The sequence below is a fragment of the Galleria mellonella genome, unplaced genomic scaffold (genome assembly GCF_026898425.1).
Source record: "Galleria mellonella isolate WM207_F2 unplaced genomic scaffold, CSIRO_AGI_GalMel_v1 utg213, whole genome shotgun sequence".
Classification (NCBI taxonomy): Eukaryota; Metazoa; Arthropoda; class Insecta; order Lepidoptera; family Pyralidae; genus Galleria; species Galleria mellonella.
The window spans coordinates 3959753-3980801 of record NW_026442039.1 but is presented as its reverse complement, the minus strand read 5'-3'; the positions used below and the strand labels follow the sequence as shown (position 1 = coordinate 3980801).

At 32.3% G+C, this 21049-nt stretch overlaps 3 protein-coding genes across 5 annotated transcripts in view; 2 read left to right on the top strand and 1 right to left on the bottom strand.

The window, feature by feature from the left end:
- The first annotated feature begins 508 nt into the window (after positions 1–508).
- On the top strand, positions 509–3732 carry LOC113511697 (uncharacterized). 2 transcript variants are annotated; one of them, XM_026895393.3, is made up of 5 exons: positions 509–856; positions 1131–1249; positions 1432–1644; positions 2771–2813; positions 3473–3732. In XM_026895393.3, the coding sequence occupies exons 1-5, from the start codon at positions 760–762 to the stop codon at positions 3577–3579; spliced, it is 579 nt and encodes a 192-aa protein (XP_026751194.1). In that variant the 5' UTR covers positions 509–759; the 3' UTR covers positions 3580–3732. The 2 variants fall into 2 exon arrangements, with proteins under 2 accessions (XP_026751194.1, XP_026751196.1); XM_026895395.3 differs by having other exon boundaries at positions 2752–2813.
- A 742-nt stretch (positions 3733–4474) lies between these two features.
- LOC113511641 (ATP-binding cassette sub-family G member 5) lies at positions 4475–15024 on the bottom strand. Its single transcript, XM_026895316.3, has 13 exons — positions 14864–15024; positions 13697–13814; positions 12196–12380; positions 11283–11345; positions 11123–11204; positions 10625–10756; positions 9033–9173; positions 8175–8382; positions 7515–7632; positions 7341–7434; positions 6798–6936; positions 5921–6106; positions 4475–5023 (listed from the first exon to the last, which is right to left on the bottom strand). Exons 1-13 carry the CDS (start codon positions 14915–14917, stop codon positions 4621–4623), a joined length of 1923 nt encoding a protein of 640 aa, XP_026751117.1. The 5' UTR covers positions 14918–15024; the 3' UTR covers positions 4475–4620.
- Positions 15025–16622: 1598 nt separating this feature from the next.
- Positions 16623–21049, top strand: part of LOC113511619 (ATP-binding cassette sub-family G member 8) — a 73766-nt gene continuing 69339 nt past the window's right edge. For both annotated transcript variants that reach the window (XM_026895286.3, XM_031913428.2), the window contains exon 1: positions 16623–16881. The gene's annotated coding sequence lies outside the window, so the exon portion shown is untranslated. The remainder of the gene's footprint in view (positions 16882–21049) is intronic.

Sequence of the window (21049 nt, the reverse complement as noted above, 5' to 3'; positions counted from 1 at the left end):
CTTTTCAATAATGTATATTTTTTTATGTAATGATTAAATACGATTAAATATATAAAAATAGCTAGACAAGCACGAGAAGAATTAATGGCAACCCAAAAAAGCCGAGGCCAAAGAACTATTAATAAAAAGAAGCCGGAAGAAATAAATAAAATATTTGGCAACTGCAATTTTTTTAGTTATAGTGGTGTCTAAAAGGGTAATAATTAATATATTTTTTATTTGATAATAATTATACTAAACTTTAATAAATGCTGTTTTGTTATTTTCACTGCGAGTGTTGCTTGATATTTGGATAGTTTCGGATTATTATTCAATTATTAAAATCAGTGTGTTCTTATATTATTATTTAGTAATTTAGCACAAAATTTTCTAATATTTGTTCAAATGTTTTAAAATTAGATTTTAGCCAAAATTTATCCTGAGTAATTAAAATCAATTAATTGTGTCTAGAGTTGGCAATACTGTTCAGCAATCAATGTCAAACAATTTCAGTCAGTCAATCGTTTTATCATTTAGTTTCTTTAGACATAGTGTGTATAGTGTCTTGAATTTACATTTCATTTTACATTTTAATAACAATTTGTCTAATTTACCTATGAGGAATATATATATTTTTATCTTTCGAGTTCAGTGTCGGAAATAATTTATTATTAATTAATTATCGAGAACGAAAAACATAAATTCAACAATTCTGTCAATATATTTGTGGTTTTGGTGGCCTCAGGGTTTTATTATAAAATTTTAAATTATAGATAAAACATGGAAAACGATGAAATTGGCACAGATTTGGTCAGATTAGACAATGGATTTCTTGTAGAAGAAGATAGTTATGTAGTCCACTCTGATGATGTCCTAGGTAATTTAGTTTTAAAAATGTAAATTTTACTACCAGAGCTGTAACTACTGTATCTGTCTTTGTTCTTTGTTCCATATATTGGTTGTAAAATAAAAGAAATGTTATGAGTAGTGACATGTACAATAATAATTCAGCATAAAAATGTGTGCACATTGTTTTTTTTTTTTTTTAATTTAAATTAATGAAATATATTTTTACAGACTTATATTTAAACTATACTTAAACAATTAGGTAGGTATTCCATTTTATTAAACTTTATTGCATATGTTTTCAGAGGAAGAAAATAATTCTGATTCCAATGGTGCAGGTAAACCCCTGAGGGAACAGGATCGTTTCTTACCTATTGCTAATATTGCTAAAATTATGAAAAGAGCAATACCAGAAAATGGAAAGGTAATAACAAAATTCTAAAAATCATTGTTTTGGGTTCTATTGCATTCATAAAGCTTCTATTATAATTTTTCTTATAAATCTATGTATAGACAGTGACCAATTACCATTTAATTATATGTATTGATATAGTTTTTATTTTTATTATATTTCATTGTTAATAGAAGTTTCTACTCTATTTATAGATAGCTAAAGATGCAAGGGAATGTGTACAGGAGTGTATATCAGAATTTATATCATTTGTGACAAGTGAGGCAAGTGACAGGTGCCAGGTTGAAAAACGTAAGACAATCAATGGTGAAGATGTCTTGTTTGCATTGAACACACTTGGCTTTGATAACTATGTTGAACCTTTAAAATTGTATTTGAAGAAATTTAGAGAAATGGCCCTTTCGCCGGTAAGCTCATCTAAACATATTTTTTTATAAGACTGAAAGTAGTAAACAAGCTGATAGTCCCCTTGTATGGAAGTTACAACACATGCTCATAGACATAAATAATATTAAGAATATCATGATAATACATTGCACTTTCTTCTTTTGGCAACTCTTAAAAGCCACAAATACACAAATTTTTGTATTGGTGGCTATAGTATGGGGTTTATCAAAGAGATTGTATATATACAATCTCTTTGAAAAACCCCATACTATGTTGTAGGCTCGGCAACTCGCATGCTAGTGTTGCAGGCATCTATAGGTCACAGTGACTGTTCACTGTCAGATGGGCTGTATGTTTACTACCTTTGTGGTATAAAAAAAGCTATTATTATATCTTTAAGTTAGTATGTTTTATTAATATTTTATTATATAAATCACCTATTTAACTGTCTGCTGCTGAACATAAGTCTCCTCTGTAAGGGGGTCATGCCACACTTGACAAGTTGGCAACCACAGGCTTATGATGATGTTTTAAGTGGGATGCTGCTGCCCATCCCTCGACCATATAGTTCCCTTAGTGACCTCTTATGAAACCCATGAAAAGAAAGGCATTATGTGCTGGGATCACACATCCACTATATGAGTATTATAAGTTAATTCAATAATCAGTCTATTAATAATAAGTTACTTATAGTAATGTTACCATAAACCATGAGCATAAAGCTTACAATTTTAGAAAGAATTGTGATATATAGCTTAGTAAAACATACAGGTAGAAATCAGTCATAAACATTGTCCAGAGAGTAAGATTTACTGTTTTTCAAAATATATTTCTTATTTATTACTTACTTAACATTATGAATGTTAGTGTCTGTTCTTTGTTACTCCTTATTAATAGGGTCACTATTAATAAGGACTAGCACGGACTCCTATCTACAAGGTATATTTTTTTTAAATAATATTTTTTCTAAAACAAAAGTGTTAGTTCAAGACCTACAGAATCCTTTGCCACTTATTCGGTAGAGGGAAGGGGCTGGTTTAAAAAAAAAATTAGTGTACTATAGAAAAAATTGCCTTAGTTCGATCTGTGTTATTATTTCATAGTTATTCAGTTTTGTATACTTACAGAATTCTGTTGTTCCTCCAGGTCACAATCAATAAGCTGAATAAGACGATTGTTGTATATGGGGGTAAGTTTTTAAATCCTGTTATTTAGTTTGTTAACTTCTATTTATCGTTTAGTCTTTGTAAAATAATAATTATTAATTTATAGTTTGTACCCTCGTGTGTTACCATAATATAGATAACTTTGTAGTTCTTTAAAATTATATTATTAAAATACAAGCAACTAGCGATCTGACCGGGCTTCGCACGGTGAGATAGAATTTTCGAACGCAATATATAGCATATGATGTTCAAAGATAATGTAACTTTCACTAGGTAAAAAATATGTATAGTTGGTAAAAACTGGAATTTGCTGAATTTTTAAAATCGGTAAAATAGTTTTTGAGTTTATCCATTATAAAAAAAATAATGAAATTTTTAATATTCATCAGTCATTAGATTTGGCTCAGACTATATTATGCATTTATAGACAAAAACAGCAGAAAAAAGACTTCACAAGACTAAATTCCAAATCTAAAAAACAAAAAATTGTTTAAATATACTCTTTAAACCCACATATATTTTGTTGTACTCACTGATTATGTAGATTAAGTTAAAATAAAATAATAAATCTAAATTATACTTATTTAAATAAGTTCTGAAACCACAATTTCAGATTTGATAGGAGTAGTATAATCTTTAATTCACAGTACAGTTTTAGTTAGCAAATACATTTTCATTACAGAGGACGGCACATCGTGCGTTGCAGCGGAAAATGAGAATGAATCGCAGACGGAAACCACCGTAATATACACCTATCCAAAAGTGATCGGGGACTTTACAATCACATAAAATGCCATCAAATATTGGCTAAAATATATTAAGTACGTGACTGTGTGGAACTATAGTGACTGGTGATGTTTCATAGAATAGAAGAGACTGTGTCCGCTACTCGTTGCTGCAATGTGTCAATTTCTCTAATGTTTATTAAAGTCGTTTATAAGATTTAATGTTTTATTATTTAAAAGTTTAGCTCATATGAGTATGCCTTTTTGTATTGGTCTTGGTGCTTTCTATGTATTACATAATAGGAATAATATAGGCCACCCTTTCCTTTCCCGTGGATGTCGTAAGAGGTGAATAAAGGATTTAATGCTCGAAGGATGGGCAATAGCGTTCCTTTTTAGACATCAAAGCCTAATTGCGGTAATTGCCAAGCGTGGTAACTATTGGTAAAAACCCCTTTATATATATGTAATATATATAGAGGAGGTCTAGGTAGGAGGAAATACTGATACAATAATAAAAATATATAAATATATTCCGCAGCGACATCTAGATAAGATTTAAGGTACAACTAAGCTTTTTTCAATGAGTACTAGACAACAGATATACTTAAATCTATGTATATTTAATTAACGATCAATTTTTATGGACGACCAACTGTTAGCAGCGACATAGTCTGCGTGACCGGGATATATTTACTAATCGATATAAAAAGTAGCTTTTATTCTTCTCTATCCCATATGTATGGCAAATTTTAATAATGATTGATTTAGTCGTTAAAGCGCTCTAAGGTAACAAACAAACATACTTCCACATTTATAATATTAGTAAGGGGGCAACACAGCAAAATCTTCAATATAAACATATATGAATAAGATTGTATTAGGTATGAGGTGATTGAACGTGCAATCATCAGAAATTAAATCGTTACACAAAGGACATCGTAGAAAAAAAAAGTAAGTAGACTATAGACAATATTTTTATTGTTTAAATATTTTTCTAACAAGCTATCTTATGGAATTACATTTTAAATCAACATTTTATTTATAGAATAAATTTAACATAATCTACAATCAACGATATCGACAAATGAAATGAGAGATAATATCATTCTCTAAATTTATCTGTGATATAACTGGGCAATGGCATAAGGTACAGAAACTTATTGAATACCATAAGACCCACAGAAAATGCGAATGAGATGCCCAAATTGAATTCTAAATTAAAATCGCCAGTATTGTAAATATCTCCAACGAAATTCTTCGAAGTGAATCGTTCGGCCAAGAATGCTTTGCCGTTCCCATATCGGCAGTTCGAGTTTGAATTTGTATTTAGACTGGACGATGTTTGTATGAGATTGGTGATAGAGGTGCAGTTCTCGGTGTCCGTGTATGGGAGAATGTTGAAAATGGGTTGTTTGAACACATTCCGGTGCAGGAATATCGATGCGTAGCGTGTATGTGTTATGTAAGTGATATAATATAGCCATTCTTCGAAGCCTTTGTAGGATCTGAAATAAAATAATAAAAAATAAGATCATGTAATTAGGTGTTCATTTTGTTTCTACACATATTGTTAAATTTTATAATCTGTATCATTCTTTGAAAGGAACAATAGTTTTCATTTATTAAATAATTATATGGTTTTTAAATTCCATAATAACACAACAATGATTTTATTTACATAGGTATGTAATATTGTTCTTATTTGTCTTTGGCTCGGGCAAAAAGATTTGCTATCGGATTATTACTAAGTATGTACAAATGTTTGGTTTATATTTTATCTTTACCTAATACATATACATAAAGCTTGCTTCGAATTTTTTAAACCTATTATAACCCATGTTATTTGCTAATAATGTAGCTATCTATAGCTTGAAAGAAAGAATTTGGTGCTTCAAATCATCAAAATGTCCTGTGAACCCTATTTTCTTGATGAAGAATAAATGGAAGACCTCATCATAGGTAAAAGAATTTTTAAAATCGATTAAGTATATAAAGAAGAAAATAAATCTTTTCTCTTCATAAAATTAATAATGTAATCATCAATAAATACTTATCTTTCTATTTAAGTAAATGGAATGGGCTAACTGACCTGCTTTTATCTTTACCTATCAACCGTGGTGCCACCAACGTATACCGATAGCGCAGGCGATAGGTGAGGATGTAAAGGCAGATCAGTTAGCCTATCGTGACGAATTCAACGATAAATTAGTCACAATAGTTTCCAAGGAAAACCGCGTGGAGGTCGACCTGATAGCGTATATAGATATCAATAGACACTAATCTCCCCATTACTAACAATCCCTTCCTGGAGGGGAAGGGATGATTAGCAGGTAGGGTTATGATTCCATTATCAGCCATTAAAAAAACATTAGTAGAGTATTTTTTCTAGTTTTACAACTTACCTCAAGACACCGCTGGCAAGCATAACATAGATGCAAGTTATATAAATGTTGACAATGGCGGCGATAAGTCCATTCTTCACAAACATCATGATGGCAATGGATTGCTGTTCTGCATACACATAGCATGACCATAACGCGAGCGCGAAGTACACATAATCCAAACTTTCAGAAATATCCCCAATTATCCTGAAATATTTGTTTTGTCATAAGAATTTTCCAAGAGCCTACAGCATGGGCTTCTTCAAAATGGAGGTAAAGAGGTTTCTTCAGGGTCGGCAACGCACGCGTAATACCTCTGGTATTGCAGGTGTTCATAGGCTACGGTAACCACTTACAATCAGGTGGGCCGTATGCTTGTTTGCCACTTCAGTGGTATAAAAAGAATTATATTTATATTAAAATATTAGGGATTTTTATAATGTATTGTAAATAAAAATAATTGCTTCGGGTTGTAGGTATTGTGGATAACTTAAAGAAACTAAGATATAATGCATTCTACATTAATAAATTAATTTTACTTTTTGCCTTCAGAATAGAATATCTTAAACACTGAATTACGAACATTTTTTTATTATTATAAACCGTGTGGTCCCGGCATAGAATAGGTCATCTCTTCTTTTTCCGTGAGCGACGAAAGAGGCGACTAAGGAAGGCGAGGGATGGGCAGCAGCGTCCCTCTTAAAACATCTCTAAAGTCGTACTGCGATTGCCAATCCGCCTGCTAAGCGTGACAACAACTGATAACCCCCCCCCCCCACGAAAAAGGCTTAAGTTGTCCATTTTTAGTTTATAGATATAAATCTAAAAATAAGTAACTAAAACTTTATGAATACTATAACTACATAAATATATGTTTATAGTAAAGCATTTAACTTACGAATAAATTATAGCAGCGGAAGCAAACGTGCTTATGAAAGAGAAGGGTAAAGATACTAAATTCCAGGAGAGCAATAAACTGGCACCACTGTATAGACCTTCCTGTGATTCTTGATAGTAACGCGTTCGGTATGGCCCATCTAAAAATATTACATGACTAGTTAGCTTAGTCTTGAAACTCCCTAACTCTACACACTAACACAGGCATATTTGCAATATTTTTACCCAAAGAAGAGGGTTTAAACAAGAAGTCTCTCTTTTAAAAACAATATAATTTCATTTTCTCATAATAACGATATAACTTTATGGATATATGTAGATGAAGTAATAAATTTATGTGTTCATGAAGTAAGGACAATTTGAACACGAAGAAAGACGATTGTATCATTTTCTGGCAATCAGTTATACTTAGTTATAACTAATTTAAACTATTAATTATTTTATATAGAAAAATATCTAATAAGCAAGTATAATTCACTATAATTTTGTCTAAGTTGTTTGCAAACAGTAATATTAATTAATAGTTTTTTAACACTATACTTACATAAACATATCGTATTCAATATACTAATGAAGTAGGTTCCTACCATAGCATTGAATATAAGTCCGCTCTTGGTTATGAAAGCTCTTTGATAGTCCTGTAAATATCACATATAAAATTAAAATTAGTTGAAAGTGACAATTTAAAAAAAAATGATCCATCGAGCCGGATGATTACCTTTGCCTCATTGTAGAAGATCCACAATATTAAAAAGTATATGGGTAGACACAATAGTCTCATAGACATTTGTTTTATACCGTGCTTCTTTAAATTAAATATCGATACAAGCATTCTCCTGAAATATAAATAAAATTCACTATAACAGTCTTCGTCCTACAGGATGGTAGGTATTTTTTTTTATACAACTTAGAATGGCAAACAAGCTGACGGCCCACCTGATGGAAAGTGGTAAATGTCGCCTATAGACATGAGCAGTACCATGGACATAACAGAGTATACTGTTTCGCACATGATACCATTATTATTACATTATAAGGTAAATATCATTTTTCTCAGCTACGTCGTCAAAACGAATTTTCCATCTTAGCACGCTATACTATCAAATTAGTGTAAATTCTTTGTCTCGTTCCTACAGTGAATTACGCCAATGAAGTAGCTACAGTAATTTTTTCAATAGGTTCAAAATAGAATAGTAACCCGCCTTCCCTAATAATATACATTTGTCGGGGTATCAGTAAATGATAACAGGTGAGAATGAGGTCAGGTCAATTGGCTAATCTCTAGGAACTAACCACGATGATTTCCAGTTTGACACAGTTCTACCTGGAAACCAGCATGATTAAAACTCAACTGTTCTAGAAGTGAAGCTATACTTACACATATAACATCCATATTACTTTGAACCCACTCGGTTTACCATAATTCAACTGAATCTTGTTCGGGTTTACAATACGACTGTGCTCGTTCAGGTTGCCTTGCATAATACCTTGCCCTTCCAGCTTGAATTTCTCAACTAAAGCCGCGATCTGATGATTTGATTCTATGAAACGCTCTCGGGACCGTCTATCTACTGTTGATAGACACACTGCAAATAAAAAAATAAAATAGAAGTGAATATAGAAGTGATACGATAGTTAAGAAAGTTCGGTTTGAAGGGTGGGATATGGCGTGAATTTACTGGGTACAGAGGAATAATTATATGTCTTCTTAACGAATTTTACTTAAATTACAGAATAACTGAAGTGTTATTATTAAGAAACCCTGAGCAATATACATTTTAATATTCTTGCAATTTATCAGGTTAAAATGTACTAGGCAAGAATAAACTGCTGTGGTTTACCCAAGTAAACCGTAGAGGTAGACTTTTTTTCGTTAGGGAATATCATTTCCCTATATATTGAAAGCCAATTTAACTTTTTTATTGGGATGGCAAGTGTAAATAGTGTAAAATAATAGCAAGTGAATTTATAGTTGATTTATTTATGTATTTTAAATATTAATAGTTGTAACACTAGTTGCCCGCTTTCTCATTATTTTGGGTTGACTGGAAGAGATCTCTGTCAGAGATGAGTACACCCTTGCTCACAACATTTATAAATACATTTATTACATGTAATTTACAAGCGCAATAAAGAATATATATAATTAATTTAGTTTTTTTTTCTTTTTAATTTCTGTGAGCAGGTAAACTAAATCTCGCTATAACTTTACGTATAACTTATATATAATACTTACAATAGTACATCAAAGGGTTCTCAAGCTGTGGACACGGGAATCCGATGCTTCCGAAGTAATCCAGCAGGTTGCGAGTGGGGCCTGCGTAGACCACGTCACCCAGGCATAGGTAAACCACTCGGTCCAAAAATGGGAACACATCTGAACAATTTAAAAAGTTCCTTAATTTTTTTTTTATACATTAGTATGACCTTACCCTGATCTTTGAAGTCAAATTAATCAACAGTATTAACAGCTGAAATGATGATGATATTAACTTGATAGCAGGACGTGCCTTGTTAATGAGAAAGCTAGACTTTTTTGCCAATATTATCTTTATATATATATATATATATATATATATATATATATATATATATATATATATATATATATATATATGTATAAATACCGGTTCGTCTTTTGAAACACTGATGTCTCTATAGCTACGCATTTGTGGTTACGTATTATATGTAAAATTCTATTGTTAGTCTCTACACGAGTTAAAAATTTATACAATCCATGCCATTAACTTCACATACAAGTTGCCATTTGTAACCATTTTGACTTCGACCATTCAATATTGTATTGTACTATTAAAATAGTACTGCCAGCAGTCCAGTGACCTATATTCTAATTGTTGGCGTTACCACAACTGTGCAAACGACTTCAAACAATGTCAACTGTAATATTGAACAATACAAGTAATCCATTCTTTTGAAAGCTTCGTTAATTTTTATAGGAAAGAATTAGCATGATAATAGATTTTATAGTTTGTTTTGTGTGAAAGTGGGTGAAATTTTGGTGCTATTGGTGTAGTTGTAGGTACATGAAGTACCTACATGTATGTATATATGTACTACTTTAAATTATTAACTATTTAAAATCGCTCTATATTATTTTATTATTAAAACTTATATATGCAGAAGTAATGCAATATTAGAAAAGAAACTATAAGCAATTTTGATGGTCAAAAAATTTGTTTACTAGTGAAGACCACGAAGTCGCGTTAGTCGCGAATTTGTATGAAATTTTGTGTGTTGTGCAATGCAAATTATTTATTTAAAAATTACTCTTTACAAATTTAGGAGATACTCGAGGTTTTATTGCAAAATTGAAGTATTCGTGTCTAAATTTACATCATAATAATTAAAATGGTGTTCCATATATAAAAAAAACAACTTCGGTTGTAGCAAGACCAGTTATTTAGATTTAAAAACTAAACTACTGAACAGGTTTTGATAAAATTTCAATAAGACTGTAATCTGTAAGTACATTCTTTCAGATAAAAAAAAAAATCCAAATCGGTTTACAACTGACGGCTTTAAAAGTTTATAGTGAACCCTGATTCAAATAATTTCAAATTCAATACTTACTTAATATTATAAATATGAAAACGAGTTTGGTTGTCATACGTGTATACCGTCAAGAGCTGACGGTATACATGTACTACTTAAGATGATAAGGAACATAGCCTACATTTTAATATATAATCAATAAATAAAATCAACAAATATATTCCAGACACGCGGACGAGGCCGGAGGTAAAAATAGTAATTAATAAGTTATTAATAATTTCCAATTATACAAAAATTAAAAATAATTCAACATACCAGATCTTGGTTTCTCCATGGTCAGTATAATTGCAGTGCCGTATTTTTTTGCTGCATTTGACAAGATCGATATCACTAGATACGTATTTAACGGATCTAAATCCCACGTCGGTTCATCTAGTAACAGGATAACTGCAAAAGTAACAAGAATTTAATTGGATAGTAGGTAATTCTCGTAAATAAATCTACGATTTCGTTTAGGGTAATATGGTATATACACGATACACACTGCTTGTATAGGCACATTTAAGAGGATCCAAGTGGGCGGTGCCCAACCAAGTAATATCTGATGCTTTTGCAAGGATATGAGCGGAACTTACAACCATATCTATACAAAAAGGTGTCTAAGATTATGTATAGCATATTACGCTACTTTTAAGAGGTTAGCCCCCATCCCCCCTGAACCTGGAAAGTAATCTTAAATATGCCAATGACTGCTAGAATTGGTTTTCATATTTGTTTTTAACCTAATGTAATTATATATTTAAATAAACTTACTTGGATCTCTGATGAGATGGATCCCTATAATCAGTCTTCGATATTCACTTTTGGTTAAATTTGTGACACATTTGTTGGCTACCTGTGTAAACAGTACATAGATATATATTTGACTATTTTTTATTGATTTAAAGAATCAGCAATTTGGTAGACACATTACCTGTGATAGTGCCAAATCAGCCATAACTTGCTTCACTTTGGACGATTTCAAATATCCTGAAATCTACAACATTTCATAAATATATTTACATATGAGAGTTATTGCAGTACAAAATATATAAAAATCGTATCATTCTGCTGACGAAATTAAACTTAATTTCAAAAAGTATTTTTTTTTTTTTTTACAACACAGGGGGCAAACGAGCATGCGGCTCACCTGATGGTAAGTGACTACCGCCGCCCATGGTCACCCACAACACCTACGGCATTGCAGGTGTGCTGCCGGCCTTTTAAAAAGGAATATGCTCTTTTCTTGAAGGTTATGTTTATTATATATTTCAAAATTTAAAATTAAAGTTTATAATTATATCATCTCTGTTCGTTAAAATTGGAAATCTCTAGATTACACAATAGTACAAGTTTTGCAAGATAACTAACTAAATAGGTACATTAATATATGCCTCGGATTAATTTTATAATACTCTAAAGTGACAAACATGCTGACGACCCACCTGATGGAATGTCCCAACCATCGCCTATAAACATAAATAGCACTCATAAAATACGCTGTGAAATCCATGGTACTTCTAATGCTTTGTCAATCCTGAGGCCTAAAGAGTTAAGCCACCATATAATGTGGAACTTATATATTATTTTAATGGAACTATTAAGTAACCGTCGTGTAGTTTCGGCATAGAATGGGTCACCCCTTCCATTCCTGTGGATGTCGTAAGAGGCGACTAGAAACATAATGGTCAAGGGATGAGCAGCAGCATCACTCTAAAAGATCACTAAAGCCTATCAGCGGTTGCTAATCCGCCTGCCAAGCATGGCAACTACTGTCAAAACTCCTCAATGGAAGGAGATCTATGTATATGATACGATGATGATGCCGATGATGATTAGATAATTACCTTAGTAAGTGATAAGCTAAGAGTCTGTTGTACGCTTAGACCTGGCAGCAAGCGAGTAGAGTGTCGCACCAGAGCGCACGTATTGTTAAAATGCTCATCCTCAAGTGGGACTCCTTCTAGAAGGATGTGCCCCTTGGACGGCACGCGGCGGGCGATCACGTCAAGCAGAGCACGTTTACCGCTTCCTAAAAATGTTAGTTATGTAATTGGAGACAGTTGTATCATCACATTTTATTTTGACACTACTCGTCTTTGACAGGGACAGGGATTCATCATCACAATTTGGAACTTGAATGGTGTGGTACAATACAGTTTCAAATGAGTTTCCAACTACAAAAACCTTAGTATAAATTCCTTATTAGAAAGTTCACCTCAGATCCTATTGTGACTATAGGCACTAGCCTATTACAGTATCATTTAAAGATTGCAAATTGGGTTTTCAAATTGCACGCTGTAAAACGTTGTAGTATTTTTTCAGAATCAATAACGCATACGTTATATCTTTGATGTAGCTGGAATTTGTTCCACTTAATTTATTTATAAAAATTTTATTCATTAATAAAATATGTTACAAAAAGCGGATTTACTGCTAAAGGCATTCTTTACCAGAATACCTTTAGGATGTGCAGAGATACTTGACAATGAAAATAATAAGTAATAATAATTGCTAAAAGAAAATATTTATGTTCACTGATTAAAATGTAGACATCTGCTAAAAAAAAGCTCCCAAAAATATCTATGGAATTTTTTTTATACAACTTAGAATGGCAAACAAGCTGACGGCCAACCTGATGGAAAGTGGTAACCGTCGCCTATAGACATGAACAGTACCATGGACATAACAGAGTATACTGTTCCGCCCATGATATTCCCCATGCGTTGCCATTTTTGAGGACTCAGGTGTTATTCCTCTGTACCCAGTAAATTTACGCCATATCCCACCCTTCAAACCGAAACACACGAATTTGCTGTGTAATCTCGGCATACAAAGGGCCTTCCCTACCCGTGGGTGTCGTAAGAGGTGACTAAAGGAACTTAATGGTCGACGGGATAGGATGAGCAGCAGTGTCTCTCTTTAAACATCACCAAAGCCTAACAATGGTTGCCAACTTGCTTATCAAGTATCATAACAACTGGCAAAACTGTTCTCTAGAGGGGAGGCCTATGTTCAGCAGTGAGAAGTTAACGGCTGATATGATGATGACGATGATTCCTGGATTATGTGCAAGTATGTCAAAGTATTTGCAAGGCAATACAGTTACTTCTGTAACTATTTACCCACAGCAATTTTCAATACTTCCCTCTGCATAATTACTTTTCTGTTTTTTCCAAGTTAGACCTGAGCCTCTAGACAAGTGGCAAGTAAATGCTGTATAGCATTAAGTCCACCTTTTGTATTAAATATTTTTTTATAATGTGATCAATAAAGAATAAATAAATACATAAAATTGTGTAAAATATAATATGTAGTCGTAATGCTAGTATACAATCGAGAACATACCTTTAGATCCCAGTATAGCGGTGACCTCCCCGCTGTGTGTGGTGAACGAAACATCCTTCAAAATAACACCGGTCTTCACGGCGCCGGTCAACCGCTGAAGGAAACTGCCCGGCTCCACCTATTGATACAAGCCTATAGTTAATCTACCTTATTTATAAAAACTAAAACCTCATTCACATTCACACAAAAATTAGGAATTTAGCGTAAAATAAGAATACAAAATATCTCGTTATCTTTGTCGTTAACTAAAATAGGTTTGAAAAGTTTGACGTTTTTATAAATAAATAGGAATGTCTTTACATTAGATCTTTACATTATTAATTAATTATATATATATATATATATATATATATATATATATATATATATATATATATATATATATATATATATATACATTAGTCATCAATATCATATCAGCCTTTTCACTGTCCACTGCTGAACACAATCTTGGGGGGTTTTCACAGAAGTTGCCATGCTTGACAGGCGGATTGGCAACCGCAGTTAGGCTTTGGAGATGTTTTAAGAGGGACGCCTAATCGCCTTTGTTTTTTAGATCTCAGTGATCTTGGAATTTTAATGGCTTAATCAATCATAATTAAAATTTACATAAATAAATCGACTTTTTTTTGTTGGTGAAAAATATAGACAATTTTTTATCTCGGTCAATCTTTTATCATAGTCAGTAGTCAGTCGAGTTGAGTTATATATATATATATATATATATATATATATATATATATATATATATATATATATATATATATATATATCTCCTGTATATTAATGTCGTTACGTTATTAAAATAACCTCATTATTACGCACACAAATTGTAAATTAAGAAGTCAAATGACTTTTCGGGAACATCTTCCTTACAAAAGATATCAACGAGCTAACTTTAAGTTCGTACTCAGCTAGTATTTTTCAGTAGAAAACTTTTAATAGCATCTACTTATGCAAGATTTTCTTTTTAACACTATGTATTATTATTTTGTTAAACGTATTTTATATTATTGTTTATATTAATACTTAACTACTTATATTAAAAATGAAAATAAGTGAGTTAATTAAAATAATATTCATATTTTGTTGCAGACTTTTGGTTTGTGTATGTTGTATTACCTGAAGGTAGGGCAAACAATGAATAAGTATTCTAGGAGTATTTACCTGTCCCGAGTGAAACACATTGCACAATTCCAATGTATAATCGCTGCCGATCATGTTTCTTGCTTTCTGTGTTCAATTTTAATATGCAAATTAATAGTTATATACGTAAATAAAATACATTTCCCAGTAACACATCCACTCTCTACTTGCACAAACTCACACTAACATAGCTATTAACTTCAAACTTCACACTATATTAGCAACGTTGCCACATTTACTTACAGCTGACTTCATGTTGTTAACTGTACTTAATTTTCAAAACAAAAGGTAGTGAAGCAAATTTGGGCACTATGCGTTATGCAAAAGGTTCACAATTGTATTGATGATAAATGAGATGCGTATTAAAGAGAAGTTATTCAAACGGCTTGTGTCGAAATATTTTTTATTTATTTATTCATTAAAATTTTCATATCTCTCATAATTAGAAAGAGTATGGTTCCGGCATAGAATAGGCCACCCCTTTTTTTTCTCCTGTTTGTCGTAAGAGGCAGTTGAAAGCACTTAATGGTAGAGGGGCAGGCAGTGGTGTCCCTCTTAAAATATCTCTTAAAAAATAACTGCGGTTACCAATCTGCCTGCCAAGCATGGCCACTACTGGCAAAACTCCCCTTATGGGGAAGGCTTATGTTCAGCAGTGGATAGTTAATGCCTGAAAAAAATTAAATTAAAAAAAAGATATCTTTAGATTTACCGAATTTAAATGGAATATGAAAGGATTTAATAAATTAATGTAATTTTTTTACCTCCGGAGTAATGTTGGCATGTTAATTCGAATCACTATAAGGAATGAATGACTTAAATTGATTTAGGTCTCGGTAACCTAGATTAAGTCTCCAGATAATTGTTGTTTAGTTTCTCGTAATATAATATAGGTTAAAAGAAAGCCTAAGCTAAGGCTGTACGCATTTATAAAAAAATCTATTTCATTTATATTATTGGGGCTAACGTGCAATTAATTAAGTCAGCATAATGTGGACCGCAGATTAGATGCAGTCTTTTTTATATCACTGAGGTGGCAAACAAGCATACGACCTACCTGATATCAAGCAATTACCGTAGCTTATGAACACCTGCAATTACGGGCGTATTGTCGACTCTGAATAAACTTCTTATCCCCTTTTTTGTAGAACCTCATTCTGTAGCCTTTTGGAAAAACCTTGATAGGAAGCTCATTCTATAACTTGATCTTGCATATTTGATCTATGGCTTACACGGATGGATTTCATAATCACTTACCATCAGAAGGTTATGGAGTCAATGTGTCGTGCCAATATAGAAAAAAAAAAGTACAAGTAAGTTGAACTAAATACTTTGTGGTCATAATTATTGCGTAATATGCAATACAATGGCTGATATGATGATGATGGTGACGCGATATATTTGCATGATTAACTACTCTAATAATGGATAATGTTAAGACAAACAAAATAAAATATAACTGTTTGCCGGTTTTTAGAAATTATAATAAAAAAATGCTGTACGCAACATAGCTTCCCCTTAATAATGAAAGCCTTATTTTTCCACATTTTCTACGCACTGTTGCCACATATATTCACCGTGAACCTTCCAAAGGCTAAACATTGTTAGTGTCTCTTTCACACATGTTACTAAATTTGCTTTTAGGATGAGACGCCTGCACATCTAGTAATCGTTGTAATCGTAAATTCCAATGATTAGTCATCTCGTTCTCACAAGTACAATTGGTTGGTTGTAGAAAGAGAAAGGAGAACATGCGCAGTGTCACTGACTGACTATTCACTCGGGCTCCGTATGGTCGTTTGAGGTAAACTGGTGCGTTCCAGCAGTGTGGCGACTTGCCCCACAGTTTGAGAACGATAATATTGATTAAAAACGAACGAAAATACACGATTTTTTAACTGAACTGTATGAAAAACTCGAACTCGACTAATTTTTATGTGTTTTTAGTGAGAAAATTGAGTCGTTTCAGTGATCAGTGTTGAGTGTACAGATATAATAGTGAGTGCCACACGGAGTCCCGTTGGCCGGTCTTTTATCAAGTAAGTTGATACTGGATATATATTTGTATTTGTGTAGGTGGTTTAGAAATGTGAAATAGAATATTTGATAGATATATTTTAATAGGTTTATTAATTTTTACGTAGTTATATTTATCACATTATGTAGTTAAAAATAATAGACGATTTAAAAAATACGGCTCGGTTTAGAATTCCAAATAGCTACAGCTACCTACCTGGCGAGCTGATAATTCCAGTATTCATGAGACCTAAACCTAGTTTAGTAAACTGGTTATGGGACAAACTAATTTTCCAGTTAAAATTGTTAATAATGTTATGAATGTAATTATGTTTAACAGATCGTGACTACATCTCTTGTAAACTGTAACATTACCGTTTCTTATCAATTTGAATCAAATTATGTACCCGCATACAATTTATGGTTATATTGTTGTATTCGATTTTTATTTCTTTTTAATAATTATATTCTATATTTGATAATTTAAAATAAGATTGACAAATGATGCCTTCTGATAGGGTAGAAAGCTGGATGTAGATTTGAGTCCTGATGATGAATGATAATGGAATGGTAACCCCGCCTGTGCTTACGGTATACGTTCGCAGGACATTAGTAAGGGATGATAGGTGAGAATGAAAAAGCAAGTTAGCCCATCGTAATGAATAAATTTTGAATTCAGTATGATGGTTTTCAGTGTGGACCACGCGGAGGTAGACCTGACAGACCTGGTAGACAGTTCCATTATTAGCAATACACCCTGTATTGCTAATAATGGAACTGTCGGCATTACTATAAACCCCTTCCCTCTTTCATTTGAGTCCTGTTAAGAGGTTTATTTTTATTTATTTATTTAATTCTTTATTTCACCAAAAACAAAAATAAACAATGACATATAAACAATTCAACTGAATTACAGTAGCATGAAGTACAGATTAAAATATACATAAAAAAGGTACAAAAGCCTGTCTTATTGTTAGGGCAATCTTCTACAGACAACCTTTGGTTAAAGGAGAATATATAGAAGTGGGTAAGTGGTACAAGAGTGAAGAGTGAGCTTCCAAAATATCATGAAGATAGTTTTTCAAGTCCTAAAATGTCAAGATCCAATAAAGAATATTGATAACATCCAGGAAAACTTTTTTTTTAATTACATAAGTATTCAATAATTTGTAATAATGTTACTAAGAGATTTGTGTGATATCAAATTGCGAGATACGAAGGTAAACCCAAAAATTTCTGGTTCAAGCAGTGTTTTATATCCTATGAGTTTTTATTGCAATTTACCTATTTAAGGTATTTATTTTTAAATTACCTTTCATTATTTCATATTTGATCCTAAAACGACTTATACTTGCAATTCATCTAAGTGATAATTTTATATGAGAATCTATAAAATAGGTTTGTATAAATTGCTTATTGACAAATTATAGTAGGGTTCAGTTAACTGTTTTGGTCTCAAATCTTCAAAAAAGTGCCCAGAAAGCATTTTACAAAATGTATTATTTTGTACTTCGGGAACATTAGCTTTTTTGGGGAGTGGAAGTTGAAAGTACAGTTGAAGAAAAGTTCACCAAAGTTAGACAGGGGCTGTACTTACTGAAAATTATCCTTATGAACTTTTTTGCTAGAATCAAATAAATATATAATAACAATGTGTAAAAAGCTATGTTCTGTAAAGAAATTGTGCGACAGTTTGCCGATTTCTGGTCTCGTCGTGCCGAAAGTCACGTAACCTAGTTATCTTTGGATACATATATGGATATATCAACTGTTTAAATTGTGATGGAAATTGAGTTATATATTTGTAGGTTGTGGTTTTAAGTCACAAATTAACACTTTCGAACTTTATCGACTTTAGAAAATTCAAGAAAAAGTCGTAATTTTTTCAATCAGAATACCCAGGTTCCGGCTATTAAAAAAAAACGCGTTCCCTAAATTAGACCAACCGAGAACGGAATTTATCCACACATAGAAACGTTGTACCACTCCGCTACAACGGCGCTGCAATTTATCACATGAAAACTCGACTTGTTTAGAAACTGGTAGCCTTAATCTCTAATTCTTGTTACAATATTTATGTGTCTATCTAAAAAGAAGCAATAAATTATGATGTTAACGTCTCGTTGGAGACCATAACATTGAAATATAGGCAACAAATTATAAAAATTTAAAACACTGTTAATTAACAGTTAATTAATAATTCATAAATATAAAACAAGACTAAAGAAAATGTCAATTATCGATAGTGAAACTGGATGCATGTCGATACTTTCTTTATTGAATAAGTCTACCTATAATAAACTTTGTTTGCTTTCGATTTATTATATACCATACTATATTACCGTATGTGTCCCGGCATATAATGGACCGCCCCTACCTTTCCCGTGGGTGTCGTAGGAAGCGACTAAGGACGACTGAGGACGAGAGTTGGGCAGCAGCGTCCCTCTTAAAACATCTCTAAAAGCATAACTGCAGTTGCCAATCAGACCGCAAAGCGTGGCAACTATTAGCAAAACTCCCCTTATGAGGAAGGCTCACGTCCAGCAGTGGACAGTTAACGGCTGAAATAATAAAAAAATTACTATATCAGCTGTTAATTAGCCGCTGCTGAATACAGGCCTCCTTCTATTGGTGGCAATCGTAGTTAGGCTTTGTTGATATTTCAAGAAGGATGCAGCAGCTTATCCCTTGACCATTAAGTTCCTTTAATTGCCTCTTACGACACTCACGGGAAAGAGAGCGGTGGCCCATTCTATGTACAAGGCATTTATTATATGTATACTTATATTATGTCTTTATTTATTCCACGTGACTTTGTCTACTAATATTTATTTGGATAGGATAATGTAGTCTCCTAATAGGCGAGTGTATGGAACATCGCAAACACTACGTTAATACCTACTAAGTTTCATGACGATTGTACGTTACATTACATAATGGAAACAATTTTATTTTTATATTTAGAATATTAATAAGAATAGAACAAAAATAAGAACATCATTAATAAGTAATCCATTTAAAAACTCATTGAATGTAAGTAGTTACTTAATTTAATATTAAACTACTTTAAGAATAACAGTTACTTCCAAGAAAACATTCTGTTGAAATTTCTAAAACATTAAAGTTTAAAAATGTTCGAAACAATGAATGTAAACGAACTCTAGGTCCGGCTCCTGATGAGTCAGCCTGCGAAGCCAGCGACCGATCAATGCGATGCCAAATCGCCGACCATGCCGTGACCTTTGAGAGAAATCCCACCCTGGTACTGTGACTCATATAACGATTTGCTACCAAGCAATTCAAATAAATAACTCGCGCTGGAATGTGGAATATACTGTACTAGGTATCCGCTCTGATTTTGCACGGGTTTGAGAATAAAAATAATAATCTAATGTATTATTTTTTAAAGTCGGTTAAGATTATTTGAATCATCCATTATTAACAATAACTCAAATTTTTCCTCTTTATAATATTAATTGAAACAATGCTAATTTATAGTTATTTTTGCGATTTACTAAATAGAAAAAATCTTCATCTGATAAGTATTTATTTCAGGTTGTCATATAAACTGTTTACTATCTATTGCTAAATATAGGTCTTCTCCATAAGGGGGGTTTTGCCAATAGTCGCTTGGCAGGGGGGTTGACAACGTAGTTAGATTTTTAGTAATGTTTTAAGGGGAATGCTGCTGCTCATCCCTCGACCATTAAATTCTATCTATTTCATATACTTGCTTTGTAATATTTATTATTCCTATTGTTCCAATAACAAGTTACGGGAAATATAGATATACGAGTAATATTCTTCAGGAAGAATTAGAATTGAAGAATTTATTATCTTTTTTTAATTTAAGAGTTTCCTTCTGTCTTGCAACTAATTCATGCATCTTCTTCCAGCCAGCTCTATCCCAGGCCATATCCTTGATCTCCCTATACGACATGATACCTAGTGTTTCTTTTATCTGTCCCATGTAGTTATTCCTCGGTCTTCCTTTTCCTCTTTTGCCCTCTATTTTTCCTTCTACTATGCTCTTAAAAAATCGTCATGTCGTAGAAGGTGGCCCAGCATTTTGCCTATTATAATTATTATTATAATTATAACTATTATTATAATTTGAGAAAAATCAATAATAAAAACAATTTGATTCATCAATAACTGTATCGGTAAAAATTATGTTGCAGTCATTTGGGC